General features: G+C 39.4%; 2 protein-coding genes across 2 annotated transcripts; both read right to left on the reverse strand.

Moving 5' to 3' along the window:
* Positions 1–872: 872 nt before the first annotated feature.
* Positions 873–6,177, reverse strand: LOC311043318 (palmitoyltransferase ZDHHC12-B-like). Its single transcript, XM_084054507.1, has 5 exons — positions 5,856–6,177; positions 5,107–5,240; positions 3,658–3,744; positions 2,987–3,153; positions 873–2,611 (listed from the first exon to the last, which is right to left on the reverse strand). Exons 1-5 carry the CDS (start codon positions 5,950–5,952, stop codon positions 2,296–2,298), a joined length of 801 nt encoding a protein of 266 aa, XP_083910633.1. The 5' UTR covers positions 5,953–6,177; the 3' UTR covers positions 873–2,295.
* Positions 6,178–6,697: 520 nt separating this feature from the next.
* On the reverse strand, positions 6,698–14,383 carry LOC311043669 (calcium-binding mitochondrial carrier protein SCaMC-2-A-like). Its single transcript, XM_084054998.1, has 10 exons — positions 14,149–14,383; positions 12,023–12,149; positions 11,518–11,605; positions 11,295–11,406; positions 9,985–10,143; positions 9,030–9,182; positions 8,799–8,906; positions 8,439–8,606; positions 8,184–8,334; positions 6,698–8,090 (listed from the first exon to the last, which is right to left on the reverse strand). Exons 1-10 carry the CDS (start codon positions 14,305–14,307, stop codon positions 7,906–7,908), a joined length of 1,410 nt encoding a protein of 469 aa, XP_083911124.1. The 5' UTR covers positions 14,308–14,383; the 3' UTR covers positions 6,698–7,905.
* Positions 14,384–17,174: the final 2,791 nt, after the last annotated feature.

The following is a 17,174-nucleotide window of genomic DNA, read 5'->3' on the forward strand; positions in this document are numbered from 1 at the left end:
CACTACCTTATATTGTAATTTTGTCCACATTGTATTTATGAAACTTGGGTTAAGTGCCATAATGTATTAAGGGATTTAACATACTTACTTTGAGAGAATTTGAGCATGCTTTGTGGCCTATGCTTAAGTTTTTGTTTTTGTTTTTACTTGTTTAACTACAGAGGTACAGTATAAGCTGCCCTTAATATGCATCACTGTGAGAGGCTTTGCCCACTGCCTTGACCAAACAAATAGCAAGCTAGCCCTATTTCTGAATACCTTTTATTTTTTAAATATGTTCATTCAACGAAAAATGTAAAATCAAATGTATTTGTCAAGTCAGTTCCTCATAGTAAATATTCATATCAGGCTACAAGCCAACTGTTTTCTGTCACATGTAGAAGTGCATGGCACTGTTGTTAACTTGTGCACTAGAAATAATGTAATCATTAGCACTATAAAAGGAGCCATAGAGAATTCAATATAGCCATATTTAGCCAAGCTTAATCTGTGGGATTGAGCTCTCATGGTCAGTGCAATAAGAAATGGTACTGTGAAAGTGGGGTGATGTAAGAGGTGGTAAGAGATTGTCATAAACACAAGGTCACAGGCTCAATCCCACTGCAGCCAATGTGTCCATCTACAGCTGTATGTCTGGTCAAAGTGTCCTTTAGCAATACACTGAACCCTTACCCCCTTTAGTCATTGTAAATCACCCTGGATAAGAGTATCAGTCTAAAACCTCAGTGCAAAAGGCAAGCTATTGTTATTACAGGTATTAATTTAGCTACAGTAGCACTTTAAGTTTCTGCTGCTGGAAATATTACACATTACCATGTGAATGTATGTGTATGTGAGTGCATCCTGACTAGGAATGTAGGCCAATACATATGTACTGTATATTAATAAAGATTAGTGTTTATTGTATCCTTGAGTCAATGAATAAAAAAGAACAAACCCAGTACAAAATGTAACATTTGTATCAAACATGGATTTTAAACTAAAGTGCATAGAATGTTATCACATTATAACCACTGAACAATTAATCACTCAAACGATGAAAATAATTGGCTGACATCACTACTAGAGGTAGTCTGATATATCGGATTGACCGATATATTAGTCTAATATCTGCATTTTAAGGACACCAATATGGCAGATTTATTTTAATAGTAGCCTATAGATAATTATGCAGATTGTTGAAAAATATGTTAATTATCCAGTGTAATTATATGTATTCATATATTTGTGTATTAATTTCACATCTATTTTGAATGCATAAAAAAAGAACATTTCAAGCACTACTCTATACCGGACTTCCTGTATGAGAATTGATATTGGCCTGGAAAAATCCATATCAGACAACCTGATCACAAACAAATTATTTATATCAAAACTACGGCACATTAATTACAAACTTTAGGGCTGCACAATGAATCTGTAGTAATTTAAAATGGTGATTTTATGTTTCACAATTAGGTAATTGTGAAACTTCATCTAATTTGGTAAGCTGTTGCACCTTGCTCTCATCTCATTATTACATAACGGTTAGTTAGAACATTGTACAACCCACCTCCCCATCCATCAGGCTCACAGCGGCACAATAAAACCACAGAGGCCATTACATACCATATGACCAAAGATATGACACTGATAAACACAATGAACAACAAAAAACATATTTCCACCAATGATCATCATCAATTAATCATTAATAATCGTGAATAATCGAAATTATCATTATCATGTCAGCAATTACCGTGCAGCCCTAACAGACCGAAGAAATTCAATATTAGTTTTGTACTTTATTGTCCCCATAACCAACAATAAGGGGGCAACAAAAATTACAGACAACAGGTAGTGGTGTAGGGCAGTGTTGATTTTGACAGCAAATTTTGATTTCATTTTAGTCATAGTCTTTTGAATAGTATTCCTTTTAGTCATATTTTAGTCATCTGAAATGTTTTAAATGTTCTAAATATTCTAAAATAGTGAGCTTGTAGATCTGCTATTTTCAGAGCGCAACACCCGAGCACAACCAGTAGTTAGTTTTTGTCAGTGAAAAAAGGTGTTTGTTTTAACCCACTTGGAATAGTCTATAGCCGTTTCTGCATAGAGTATACTTTTATGAACATCTTAAATGTCCTGACTCAATAATCCCCACTTATCTGCCACTATCCAAGCAAGGACAGTGATGGGTCAAAGCAGGTTGGAGCAAACACTATACTATTTAATACTAAATGACCCATATGCACTGGTGGTAAACAGGCTTGTTCATACGGCTTTCAACAGATACCGCCATGCTGTCTGAGGAAATTAAACAGGATTGTGGTTACTCCTGTTGTAGGTCTGCTCCCAAACAACGGTCCGACAGATGCAGAAAAAATCCCACAGGTTGCAGATGACTCCACGATCAAAAGGGTTCTCGTCATCTCCGCAGTTCTTCAGGTACGATATCCTGTGTCGTGACATGAACTCCCAGGTGGTGGAGTTGATGGAGACCAAGTAGAGGTGACAGCCAAGCAGCAGCACCACAACAACAGAAAATAGGCCTACCAAGCCCAGTGCTGCCAAGAGGAACCCATTGAGTCTGAACCATACCTGCCACGTACTGCCGGACGAAATGCCTGTCCTGAAAGACAAAGAACAAGGCAATTTTGTTTTATTAATGGTTTTCTAAAATGCTTATGTACCACCCAAGGCATGGTACATAGTAGTACATAGTAGTGCAGGTATAAATACAATTAGTGTGTTCGAGTGTTGACACCAAATTATTATTTTTATTTGTCCATTTTCAAACTATTTTACTAAATTGATGCTAATGGCTACAAATCTTTGAGCATAATCTCAAAAACAAGGTAAGTTGCAAGCCTGTATTGTGCATTGAAAATAGCAGATCTACAAGTTCACAATGCACCACATTGCATAGGGATGCACTGTGAGTTTGTAGATGTAGAGCTGCTATTTTTCAGACATACAGAGCCATTGTTGTCTCCACGTTACGTACAAAGCTATCTGAAGTGCCCAGAGCAGAGCAACCAGCTGCACGATGAGGTAGACGATGAACCAGCGGTGGTTCCTCTCGCCCACGCAGTTTTCTATCCAGGGACAGTGATGGTCAAAGCGGTGCACACATTGTTTACACGTCTGACAATGCCTGGCTCTCATAGGCTGCTGCTCAACACAGAGAGAGAGAGAGAAAGAGAGAGAGACAGAGCATGTATTTTTTATCAATAAAGTCTTCATTGCTCATATGTATCGATGTAAGAGACACAAATTGAAAATATTTTTTGATGGTTCAAAGTAGCCAATGCTAACCAATGCATCTGATCCAAATACAAATTGTGATACAATGCACACACACACACACACACACACACACACACACACACACACACACACACACACACACACACACACACACACACACACACACAGGAACTAACTTTATTCTTTACACACCACAGTGGCTGATTTCATCAGGCTAGTTAAGTATTTAACTATTTTACCAGCCAACTATGTGTTTAAAATAAAATGTGATCATGTTAAGGAACCTGACAAACTGGCTCACAGAACAGATGGACTTTAACAACCACAATTTAGCTGCATTTGTCTGGTGACAGTTGGTATTTTTCCAAAATGACACGGAGTGAACAACAGCTGTGAAAGTAGCTCTACCTGTAATAGACAATAGCCACAACGACGCAACCTCGGGGTGGACTGAGGTATCATCACCTCCAATTCCTCACTCATACCTTGAGGGCTCTGTAGGGGGTAAAAAGGCAAATGTGGGTCACCTATATCCACATCCCACAATCCATAACACACAGTAAAATCCTATGTATTAATTTATCCATTTGTATCTCTGAGTGTACACATGGAACAAAATGCACCCGTAAGAGAGTTTAAAGCTACAAGCCTGAACTTTCAACTTATTTGAACAAATAATTATAATTGAACCTATCTGTGTGGTAGAACACGTTAATACAATTTAACTAGCACATCTGGGGCCAGTTGCACCACCTCACACTACGTTCAAACTTAGCCTAGTTATAGCTTAAATGGCTTCTAAAAAAACCATTTAAGCTATAATAGCCGGGAAAGTATCTGTGGTATTTTTAGATTTATTTGGCTGCCGCGCTATGAGCTTGTAGATCTGCTATTTATTTTTTTTATGTGAAAATTTGTGCAAATCTTTAAACATTCAAAGATTTGTACTCATTTTCACGATTTTTCAAAAAATAGCAGATTTACAAGCTCATAGCGCGGCACTCGGTGCCGCGCTATGAGCTTGTATATCTGCTATTTTTGAATAGCCAAAGAAATCTAAAATGACAGAGATACTTTCCCGGATTGAATGTGTTTAAGCTATAACTAGGCTAAGTTTGAACTTAGTGTCAGGTGGTGCAACTGGCCCCTGAAGTGGCTGGAGGTGGTCTCCCTGCTCTTCTATTGAGAAATTTAGACCCTGGTGTCGGGTAGGATGTTTATTTAGGTTAAGTAGTGCAGTCTGCCTGAGGGGATTCCATCTTGTCAGAGTTGTAGAAAAGTGGTCTCCCGGGGCAGATCAGGTGTTTTGATTGATTGATTGATTGATTGAATACTTTATTAACAGTTTGCAAATAGTACAGTGGTACGATTATACAATGGCGCTAAAATGATAACACAAAAAGCCCTAAGGCAGGGGTCTTCAACGTTTTCAGCCCAAGGACCCCCTAGCTGAGAGAGAGATGAAGTAGGGACCCCCTAGCTGAGAGAGAGATGAAGCAGGGACCCCCATATTGTATAAAATTGTGTTTCAGATTAACTTTTGCTGCTCTTTTTTCCCTCTACACCTATACCTCTTTGCCAAAAATTGGCAATTCTTTTTGGCTAAAGTTCTCTTCGGAAAAGGGATGCTAGGGTTCAAGTGGATAAGGAAAGAACAAAAAACATATCACACAAAGATTTGGCGGACCCACTGTAGTAACTCTGAGGACCCCCTAGGGGTCCCAGACCCCCTGTTGAAGACCCCTGCCCTAAGGGCTTGTTTCCATTGTGGTCGTGGGTAAGTCATGGAGCTTTAACTTTAACACTGATGACTTTACAGTGCATGTTGTTGTTGTTGTTGTTGTTGTTCAGGCCTACCTTGACAGTGTCAGTGAGAACAAACCCTGGGTCCATCAGAGACACCGTGAAGTACAGCATCACTGACAGCAGCACCAGCAAGGAGAACAGAATAGGCTGCATCAACTCTCCATGTTCTTCACACCTCCGCAGATCTACACAGTGGTGGAAAAAGTCATTAAAGTACCAAATGCAGAAAGTAGTACTCATTGTGTAGTATCAGTAAATATGTCCCATTACACAAGTATAGAATGCATGTATAAAATGTATACCAATCTATAGCAGCAAATCTATAGCAGATCTACAAGCTCACAATGCGTAATGCATACAAAAGCTTGTAGATCGGCTATTTTCAAATGGCCGAAATGTTTACAGAGCTTAAGTGGTTAATGTATGTTTTGTAATAATAATAATAATAATCTATAAAAGTAACTCAAGTTGTAGTAATTGTGGTGAAGTAAAAGTATAATATTTGCCTCTGAGATGTAGTGGAGTAGAAGTAAAAGTACTGAAAATTGGAAATACTCCAGTTAAGTAAAAAATACCTAAAAATTAAAAAGTAAACGTACTTGGTTACTTTACACCACTGGATCTACACGAACACAACATACGCAACCTCATTGCTTTAGTTGTAATAAACTACAGCATTTGTCTAAACCGATGCTAATAAATAGATCAACCCAGAAGTCTAAATCTGGTCTACTATCCGCGTCAGTTTTGTGATGTTACATAGCAAACATGCTTAGCACAGTTAGCCTGGCATGACTTACCTGTGTTGTGTAAAAACAGTATTAAAGTTATAACCCAGGTTAGGACCGTATGTGTCGTCCTGATCAGAAAACCAGTTCGGAACATGTTCTCCAACATTTTAAATAATTCACTGTTTGGCTATTCACTATTTAAGCTGCGGTGTTCCGTTTCTAAACGACAAAATGATTCATTATAGATGGCTAGCGATACATTGCTACCAGCTTTTAAATGATTTATATTGTCACATTGCGTTAACAGTCGTAAATAGAAGGATTTAATTCAGTTTGTTACATTTGCACCGAGCTGCTAACTATGGCACTGAGTCGATCATTCCGGCTTCCGTGTTTTGCTACGTGCAGTCGCTTGGGACAAACTGCTTTATTCTAATGCAGTGGCTCCGCCGAGCTGGTATTGCGCTTCTGTGAATCATGATTTGCTGTGCTTGGATTATATAGCCATAATATCAGTGGCGGCCATTTTGTGGTGCCACAGATAGAAAACACATGCATTTTTCCAATAGATATTTCCGAAAATATATATATCCAATGTAGGCTAAATATCCATAATTATATAATATATCCATAATTATATAATATTTTTAGCCTGGAACCAAGCCATTCAGGTTCCTGGTGAATCATGAACATAAACTTTTGATTCTGTGTAAAAAATATTTGAAAATGTAATTATACTATATTGAATATATACCCTTTTTGGAGTTTTCAAATATTTTTCTCAAAAGATACTGCATGTGCATCTTTCAGTTTGGCCGAGAGGTCAACTTTGTGTAAAAAGCATTCAAGAACAAGAGTGACAACCAAAGTGAAAATTCACCCACACATTTCTGACAAAGGACACAAAATAATTTTCTCAATAAATTGCATTTATTTGCCTGAAATTAAATGGTCCATTAAAAACACAATCCTAAAAAGAATTGACAAAAATAACTTGATTTGCCAAGTTGACATTCAAAAGCCCTTCCAGCATTTGATTAAAGTGCAATCATTACTCAAGCAGTTATTCCTCAAAGTATAAATGTTTGAAATATAACCACTAGGTGTACCCTGACACACTAGGTAATGAATACATAGGACTTTACTCAAACATTTATACATTGAGGAAAAACAAAACAAAAAAGCAGTAGTGCAACAAGCCATGTACAGGTGGTTTACAAAAAACAAGACACTTGTATAAAACCCACAGAAGACAGTACATTTCAAAACTCCAACTACCTGACCATTTTACCATCTCATAGCCACAGCCAAAGATTTAGCAGCATTTGACAGGTGGCAGTGTTAAGTTCCCCTTCCTGAATGTATCATATTAAACACGTCATTCATTTCCTTACAAAGAGCTCTTCGAAACTCTCCAACGCCAGCAACAAAAGCATTCATTCGAAAGACAAGCAACACAAGTCTACCACTTCTCCAGAGTAAAAATAATAAATACTGGATGGACATAAATAAATACTTCAGTCTTTTGGAAAACCACAACTACATTCTGCAATTTTTACAAAGTAAGACAGAGCAGAAGGGTAAACATAAGCCACATCGGATAATCCTTTCATACAAGACCTTGACAGGTAGAACCGTTGGAGAATGAAACACTTGATAATGTCACCATTGCCACGAACATAAGTTTGCACTACAGAATTGCATTTGTACAGTATCTTTAGTAAAAGGCAATAGTGCTTATTTAATGGGTGGTGACTGAGGCTGTTCAGGTTTACAACGGTCACATAAGAAACAAACATTTGCTTAGGCACTAGAACACAAAACATTTGGTCCGATTTATAGTCACTTATACTGAGAGTTCCATTTTTTCCTCCTTGTTGTAGCAGCACTGACAGAGCTTCCAGTTCCCCACAACTTCAGAATCAATATCCTCCACCTTGGCATTTCTTGTTAGTGTACTTGCTTGACTTTCATCAGCTGACATTCACAGAATGAGATCGTTCCACAAACCTCGAAAAACACCCAAATGTCTGAGATTCTTGTACCCAAGCCCTTGGGGTGGAGCATGAAAAGGTGTCACATTGCATCCTTGAAACCCCTCAGGCAAAGAAAGTCGGGTTCAGCGTGAGGTCACCCCAAGCGATGTTTTCAGGTTCTCATAAACCACGTAGCTAATGCTAACTGCTGGAATTACTTTCAAAAAGTTGGGGCCCAGGCCCCTGTAGAGTCCCACGGGACCCTCCGTCTGAATAATGTTCTTGAAAAGCCCCGTCATGGTAACCGGCTGACTGCTCCCCAATGTAGCTGTAAAAAAAAGATTATACATTAGTTACTACCCATAACAAGCCAAAACAATGAAGATAAATCAGCAGAGATGAAGAGAGCAGTGGGACTCACCTTGTGCTTGCATGCGGGTGCGTACCAGAGCCAAGGGATAGCTGGCCAGTTGACCGCAAGTACTGGACACAGTGCCACAGGCGAGCAAAACAAACACACCAGGATTTGTGCCGTTGGCGCCATACCGCTCCAAATAGCTATTTTTCAGTGTCTAAGGATTGAGTGGGAGAAAGCAATTAGACACTGGAAATACAAGATTATCGGATTAAATCCTTTTACTTGATTATCAGGTCTGTAACTTCAACAACCATTTACCTCATACACTGCCAGGTCAATGCCTGCATAGGGGATGATTCCCAACATGTTGGGGACATAGCCCTTGTAGAATGCTCCAAGGCCTTCCCTTCTGAAGATTTGCTTTGCACAGTCTGAGATACCCAAGTATTGGCCAGTCTTTCTCAGGGCAAGCCGAGTTTTCAGGACCTTGAAATGAAATAGAAACCATGTTAATACATTGTTAACTGGCAACAGAATCTTTGCTTATACTCGCATGGCAGAGATCTTAAGGAATATTTTGAGATAACCGTATGGGTGCAAATTTAAGAAGCCTTAAAACATTTATTTGAATAAAAACTAATCCACTCTTTTGTTCCTGTCCAATCCAAGTATAATTACCTCCATGGGGTAGATGGTACTCTGGGCAAACACTCCTGCCAGAGAGCCTGCAACGAAACGGTCCACAATGTTCAGAGTCACTGTGTCACTGCCAATCAGACGCTTGATCTGTGAGAAATAAAAAAGGGGAAAGAGACTCATTAGAAAATGGAGACCAGGAAAAAAAAAGCATGTCTTCATCTAAGCAAACAGTTATAAAAAGGAACTTGTTTGAGATTTTTTTTTTAATACCTGCTCGTAAGCCATGAACTTGAGCGCCGATTCAGGGGCGATTTTGATGACATTAATCCCATTCCCTCTCCACAAGGATCTCATCCCACCTTCTTTGATCATTTGGGCAAATCCACTCATAATGCACATATTGTTGGTTCGTGATCCATGAACCTAATAGGAGAAAAACAAAATATAATTCAGCTGACAACCGTGGTAATACAAGTGTTGAATTAACACTGCCATATGCCAGTAAACTATGATTATGACTAGCATGTCTGTCTTCGATAGCAGCCACAGTATGGAGAACTAAGTTTACTCTACCCAATCTCATCTGCCTCTATATTTTTCTATTTTCCCACTCTGCCAACAGGTATTTTAAAGTACAGGTATGTACTTATGGCAGGGGGCGATTGGATCTGGGGGAAAGGCCAAGCCATCCTTGAATGCCAAATCAAATAATCCACAAGCAATAGGTCAGGGCAGAAACCTGGTTCTAGAATTGCATAACAAAAGTTCAAAACTATATCAAAGGTGACCAACTATGACGAGCCTGCTGACAAATATTGAGGCCATTGACACGAACAGACTTTGCAGTCACACGTTTATGCAACAAATTGTATGTTCCCCTGGAGGGTGTGCGTCTTCTGTGCCAGTGGATGACCTAGTAAACTAGGTTTAACAAATAGGCCGTGGACTCTGGCCCCTTGCTCATCCCATAAACATTAACCAATTTATCACTCTTCAGTAATGGCCAACTCTTGAGAAATTCAGAAAAAGTAACTAAGCCACCCGCTCTTATGCAAGTGGCCTAATAATGCCCTATAAAAGATTGCAAGGCATTTCCAGCCTAACCTATATGAAGATTTAAGCTGTACTTAGCTACTGAGCAATAACTACCAACTAAGCTGCTAGACTCTGGATCCAGCCTGACACCGGATCCGGAAATGTGCTCAAAATGTGATTTTGACCTTACCTGCATCATGACTTTGAGCCGGTCCAACGGGGCAGTGAAGGTTCTAGACACAACTCCAGCACCACCGCCTGCAACCAGATGTCTCCACAACATCCCTGTCATTTTCTCCTCAGTAGTAAATTCATCAGGCACCATCAGGTTCTCACCCACATCAAAGATCTATAGGGATCATAGAAATAACAGTTTACATTATTTACAAGAGCCAATAGAAACGCACCAAGTTGGACAACAAAACAAAGCTTATTTATTCTAATCTTAAGTCAAAGATGTTGACTTGGTTGGCAAGTTTGTACCCCATCAGGTGACCCCCCCCCCCCCCACATCAGACATTCTATTCTGGGGAACATGGCTGGTGAGGATGGGATGAAAATTCCAGTGTTCTGTCCAACAGGTTGAATTTCGCAAGATTTGACCTTGGGGACAGCGACTATTACGTCAAGTGAGGTCTTATTTCAACTCATAGGTCAAGTCATGCGTCATTTAGTCCACGCGAGTTGAAAATCCAGAGTTGGCAGACAAAAGTTTGTTCTGTCAGACACTTGTTCTGTAGCCGTGTTGCTCTTCGAGTTGATAGCAATTCCACAATGCTGTGGTCAAGCCATAAAAATTCTAATTTGTTCAATGCACAAAGGTTTTAGGACACACCGTTTCATAATACGTTTAATAGGCTACCTAATCTAAGCCATGGACAGAGTACAGATAAAGATTCATGGATCCGTGCCAGTGTGAACTCTGATCAACTTGGCAATAATGTACACTCATCTCCTGACTGTACAAATGATACCCCATTAAAACCTTTAGTTGATGCTCCATCTAAAGTGACGACAAATGAACATGTAGGAGGAATATGGGTATGTAATGGCCATATCGTTTAATTTATTAAACTGACATTTTCCCTGGTTTTTTCCCTGCTTTATAATTAGTGCAGGGGTACCTCTACTACCTTTAATTTTAGCCCAAGGACATTCTGTAAATATGTCTGCAGTGCATATCTAGTGGTCAGGCTGCTAACATCATTAGGTCGTACAGTATTTCAATGGCACTGACCCCACAGAGGGTAATTTGAGCCTGCTTCTCAACACTATTTCACGTTTACATAAGAGCTAGATAAATCAGCAAATCCCTCAGACATAATCCTTCCTGACCTGAACACCTTTTATAGAGCAATACTGCTTAACAGCCGATTCATGCGTGTCAACCTGGGCAATGGCATTTAAAGTGCCCTGGCAAGTCAAAGTGCTAAAAAATACTCTATAAAGAGAAATGTCATACACATTGCTATTGTGTTGCCATTCCCGGTCTCCTCTTACCGTAGAGTGCTTCCAGTATAGAATTATCTCAGGGATGTTCTCAGTCCTGTCGATCAAGGGATAGTTGCTCCAATCACTCCAACCGATTGTCATTGTTCCATTCTTATCCATGCTATTAAAACAAGAACCAAATTACCACAAGCCATCAAGGCAAGACGGACATTGTCGTTTCATTTTTCTTACATCGACTATGGATATGAGGGCAAATTCCTCTTGGACATACCTTTTAAGGACCTTCTCTGCATGCTGTTCAGATATGTGCACACCAAGATCTCTGAGAGACTCCATGAACACTGTGGAACTGATGGGCCCTTTAAAAAGGAACAAAGGGGAAACAATGTTTTTAATGTATACAAAAGTGCACTTGTAACTTCTTCTAAAGATATATGACTTGATGAAACAAAACAATCTATAATTGCGCAGCTATATTCCTTGAAAGGCGATGTCAGAAACACACAAATATGTTTTAAGATGTTAACTGCCATCTAGGTGTTGGTTAGTAGACATCATTACATCAAGAAATTAATAAATCAAGGGCAACTGTTGAACTGCCATGACCTATGCAGAGAATGACGTTCACATGGGCCCTGTGTGAACGTCACTGGATGTTTCATAGTGTTGTACTTTAATACCTCTACACAATAAGTTACGCAGGTGGCTTAAGTCCCCCTTGGCAGATTAAACTAAGAGTTTGATTACCCTTTACCAAAAGCAGAATCAAGTCATACCTTTATTCTTTTTGTCCCAACTTTTTACAACAAGCTTCAGGTCCCTTTCGTAGTCTTGCAAATAGTGGACAAAATCCTCAACATCCAGCTGTCCATTTAGGTCCTTCTCTTCTCTCTTTAAGGATTTCTACAGGAAAACAAAGGACAAACAATATTGTGAATTAGGCTGCTGTATGCATTTTGTGTGAACCAATGTCAATCATTAACACTGGCCAACATTTGTAGCTTTGACAGAGAAATGCAATATGGCTAGCAAAGGCTCCAGTGACAACTGTGATCCTGTCATTTAATCGATTTATGGCCTGCGTGTCCTGCCAAGGAAACTCCTTTAGCATGGACAGTCATACAATATTTGATGACCCCGTTTTTTGCTACATTGGCTTGTGATCTGACCCTACACGACTGCAACAGTGGTGTGGGGTCAGATCACATGCCGTCAGGTCACAAGCCGTCGCTGTGACCGAGCCAAGATTCAAACGTGGGCTTGACAGACTGACGCCTGTGGCTTCATCTCATGTCCAGCTTTAAATGTTAACTGCGCTTCAACACGCCAAGTTCTGCAACGTGACTGACCAGACGTCTCTCTGCTCTAAAACTAGGACACTGGCGGTGGAGTAGACTCGCAAAGCGGTGTCATATTCGAGCTGCTGTCTATGAACGTGATAGTCACACAGCGATCCTGGCCACAGTGGCCAGAAGAGGTTACCCTGGTGCACTCAAGTCACTCCATCATGACATAAAACGTGAAATACCAAAATCCCTGTATTAAAGGGACAGTTACATATAAAACAGCCAGACAGTGATATTATGGCAGTGGTTGGCAACATTGGCAGAGGGGAGGGTGATCAGTGGCACAAGTGTGAGAGAGGATTTTTTTTATTATTAAGTTAAAATTAAGTCCCCACTCCCCTCACATCTGTATGCAAATTACATTCTGCACATAATTCTACATTCATTCAAACTCTGAATGAACTCTGACTGGTTAGGGAGTCTGGGAGTTATTGCTCTGAGTAATGATTACTCAGGGCAATAGAAGGCTAACCACAACACAAGTACCGTTGTGAAAGAAAATATTTCAGAATAAAAAATAACGGTTGTTATGTATATGGTCAATCAAGATCTGTTGGCAATATTCTATTTTGATGTGGCGACATAATTAAACTTAATGTTGATAATATGCACACCATCTATCAAATAAAAGCATGGCCCTTCATGTCAAAAAAGGTTGCCGAACGCTGTATTATGGTAATGTTAGTCCAATATTCCAACAATGTGGAAAAGATACAAGATCTAAACAATAATATTATAATACGAATACCGGCATATCAAAATAAAGGCCATTCAACATGTAAATGCACCGCTTATCAGTCCTTTTAAACTAGGGTGTAACCGATAAATAATAACTCATATGGGTGTAGCAGGTACACCCATATGAGTTATAATATATCGGCTACACCGTAGCTTGCCAGTAAAGAGACTACCTTTTCTCCTGTCTTTTTGGACAGCGACACCGTCGTACCACGCAGTATAATCTCCAGGGAGCGTGCTCGGTGTTGCCAGGTCTGCTTATTATAAGAGACTTTGGGCTTTTTTCTGTTAAGTCGCGTAAATATTGGTGGTTCCGGGTTGCGTTTTTTTGTAGCTGGTTTGCTATATGTGGTTTAAACCAGTGGTTCTCAGACATGTCTAAGTCAAGGAACGCCAAATTTATATTTGTCCATAACATATGTTTTTTTGTATATATATTTAAAAATGTTCACCTTTTCCCCATAAAGATATTTTTTTGAAAATAGCCGATGCACATAGGTTTAAGTGTCATGTGGCCTAGTTGCCTCTTTTGGGCTCGTTTTCATATAACTGGTTGCTCATTTCTCTGACAGAATCTGGCAACACTGCTGCATACGTAATTTAAAGAGCAACGAATCAAGCGGGACACCGGCGAGGCCTACTCGTACAGGCTTTTCCTACCGCTACGTGGAATGGAAGAATCCCTCTTTTCATTAACAAAAAGCAACAATATAAACCTGGAAAAATATGGAAAGCTAGAAAACGTTCAACAAACAATACTTTTCAGTTCATTAAAACGCAGGCCCTATGTAATTAAAAATTCGGGAAAGTTTCTTTACCTTCCGCCATTTTTGGTAGGTGGTGAATTCCTGGGATGGGAGGAAAACGCTCAGCTTGAAGAGCGACTTCAGCTGCGACGGTAGTCCGTTGGATTCGAAATATTCCACCTCAATTCGGTCCGAATTGGGCACAGGCACGTAGAGGCATAGGCCAAGCATTTTTAGCACGAAATATAAACACGTTCTACAATAAATTAATAAATAAATACTCGAGGAGTGCGTGCTGTTCACTCGCCGGCGACTGCAACGAAATGCCGGTAAGGAAGTGTCAGAGCAGTCAAAAAATGCCATTAGGCTCCTCCCTTTCCCAGAATGGGACTACGTCATTGGCGGTTGGCCATGTCCCCGCCCACTTCTGTGACGTCTGTTTACTACCAGCCAATGGCGTCGACATTCCATTGACAGGCCTCTTCAAACGGGTCTGACGGGCCACTGCCAGTGTTGCCATGACGGCTTATTATAAGCGATTTGGGGCTTATTTTTCTGTAAAGTTGCTTGTAAATATTGGTATAGTTGCAGTTTTTTGGGGCTTGTTTCTAAAGTGTAGCTGCCTATTTGGGCTTGTTTCACAATGTTTTAAATTATTTTAACCAGTGGTTTAAATACATGTGTCATTGGATCCCCAAATTAATATGAATGTGTAGCTAACCCCCATCTGAAAATGTTTTGTGGAGCCAAATTTGTGGTGTTAGAATGTTTCAAAAATCTTCCAAATATTCCACATTTCTTTCAATATATTTGAAAGAAACAACGCGTCGCATTGCGACACGTTGTGAGCTTGTAGATCGTCTATTTTCAATGTATACACGTATAGGTTTAAAGTGCTAGTGCCCTAGTTGCTTCTTTTGGGCTTGTTTTCCTAGACCTGGTTGCTTAATTCTCTCACACAATCTGGCAACGATGGCCCCTGTCCTGACTACGACTCAATGCCAACAATTTAACCATCTTTTCTTTTGTAAATGATTCTCTGAATGACTCCCTCCTTGTTGTTTATTTTTCCCCTCGAAGAGTGTTTTTGACAAAAGCTGATGACGATGATGGACTAGTCCACCTGGCTAGACGACAACAGGTGGTGACAACAACAATCTGTTATCTATTTGGAATGTAAATAGATTTGTCACCCTATGTATTGATTTACAATTTAAATCATTTTTTACCGTGTGAGTAAGAAACTGTCTAACTCACGCTGTAATCTAGATCTAATCTAGAAAGACTGAGAGAAAGAGAGAGAAGTTTGCTTAGAAGCATTTTCTAACAGAAAAAGCACCGTTTTTTCAGTTTGCAATGTGACACCCGTGACCTAGGGCCTGTCATTACACTAATGATTTTGATTGCATTATTTTGTATCTTGTTTTGGCAGTGTAAACTTATGTTTCCCATGCTCATAAAGCCCAATTGAATTGAATTAAATTTAAACCTGCAAAAAAAAAAGAATGTTTCCAATTCCAAATTGAAGGATTTTGAGCCAAATATGCATATTTTTAGGAGGTCCCATTATAATAACTATATTTTACAAGGGAGGGAAAATGCATCTTGTGGAAAGTTATTTAAAACAAACAGCAGTTCTCAAAGTGGAGTCTGGGGATCCGTCGGGGGATCCCAGGTGGTTCCCAGCAAAATGAGGAACAGTTTGTTTTCATTTTTGTTGAATTCTCTACTAAATCTAATCCAACAACAAATTGTAGGAAATATTGTAAAAGCACCATTTTAATGCAAAACATTGTTAAAGACCCCATTTCCACCAGTCCAAGAGAGAGAACTATGCTTTTGAGGCCCAATCCTGGCTTGTAACCTATATATGTTGAGATGTAGTGTCATCTGTTGTGATTGTGGACACAGTCAACACACCTCTGACACAGCGGTGGAGTATTGCAATAACACAGGCTGCAAATGAGCACATATGTCACTATGGTTGGTTGGGTCTTAAGGAAGGTCCTGGTTGACCAAACCGTCATTCTTTTTAAATACTCTGGCGTCTGGCATTTTGTTTTATAATGCAATTTTGAGTCATGGGTGGGATGGCCGACTTAGTTTGAAGGACTCTCTTGCAATTCAAATTGAGTCCATAGGAAACACATTATGTCAGGAGTGGACCCCCCCCCCCCCCCCCTCACTCACACACACAAACACACACACACACACACACACACACACACACACACACACACACACACACACACACACACACACACACACACACACACACACACACACACACTTGGGGGGGGCACCAGATATACGACTATTTAAATTAGCACTTAACTGGTTTTACATGACAATTAGTCTGTAAAATGGAGACTAATAACAATTAGTCTCCATTAGCAGGACATTAAGCTCAGATGAGATTGATCCAAGGTATTGTTATAAACAGCCTGACACATACAGAACAGAAATAACTAATAATTTCAGCCATAAGTAACCTACTATGCTTTTTTTCAGTGGTGGAAAAAGTACTCAAATTCTTTACTTAAGTAAAAGTACCAACACTTATAAAAATACTCCGTTACAAGTAAAAGTCCAAAATAAAAAAATGACTTGAGTAAAAGTACAAAAGTATTGGCATCAAAATGTACTTAAAGTACCAAAAGTAAAAGTACTAAATATTTGAAAATAGCCGATCTACAAGCTCACAACGCGCCGCGATGCGACTCGTTGTGAGCTTTTAGATCTGCTATTTTCAAATAGCCTATGTATAAAATAGGGCTAAAGTGGTTAATGTATGTTTCATTATATCATAGTTTATATCTGAAAAGTAACTAGTAACTAAAGTTTTCAAATAATTGTAGTGGAGTAAAAGTACAATATTTGCCTCTGAGATGTAGTGGAGTAGAAGTATTGGAAATTTGAAATACTCAAGTAAAGTATAATACCTCAAAATTGTACTTAAGTACAGTAATTAAGTAAATGTACTTAGTTACTTTCCACCACTAGTGACTACTGCTATGAGACACAATGTAAATTATTATTGGATACTACCCAACAGTTTGTTTTAAGTTAGTGTCATGAATGAATTTGTAACTCCAGGA

This window comes from Gymnoscopelus microlampas (assembly GCF_963454915.1).
Source record: "Gymnoscopelus microlampas genome assembly, chromosome: 4".
Taxonomy (NCBI): Eukaryota; Metazoa; Chordata; class Actinopteri; order Myctophiformes; family Myctophidae; genus Gymnoscopelus; species Gymnoscopelus microlampas.

Bases quoted from the DNA above. Each gene is read 5' to 3' on its own strand.
- LOC311043669 (XM_084054998.1), bottom strand. From the start codon at position 14,307: ATGCTTGGCCTATGCCTCTACGTGCCTGTGCCCAATTCGGACCGAATT. The intron at 12,150-14,148 runs GTAAAGAAACTT...GTTTTCCTGTAG, and splicing joins CCTACCAAAAATGGCGGAAG to AAATCCTTAAAGAGAGAAGA. The intron at 9,183-9,984 runs GTAAGGTCAAAA...TTCTCCTATTAG, and splicing joins GGCTCAAAGTCATGATGCAG to GTTCATGGATCACGAACCAA.
- LOC311043318 (XM_084054507.1), bottom strand. From the start codon at position 5,952: ATGTTGGAGAACATGTTCCGAACTGGTTTTCTGATCAGGACGACACAT. The intron at 5,241-5,855 runs GTAAGTCATGCC...ACCACTGTGTAG, and splicing joins ACTGTTTTTACACAACACAG to ATCTGCGGAGGTGTGAAGAA. The intron at 2,612-2,986 runs GTACGTAACGTG...TTTGTCTTTCAG, and splicing joins TGGGCACTTCAGATAGCTTT to GACAGGCATTTCGTCCGGCA.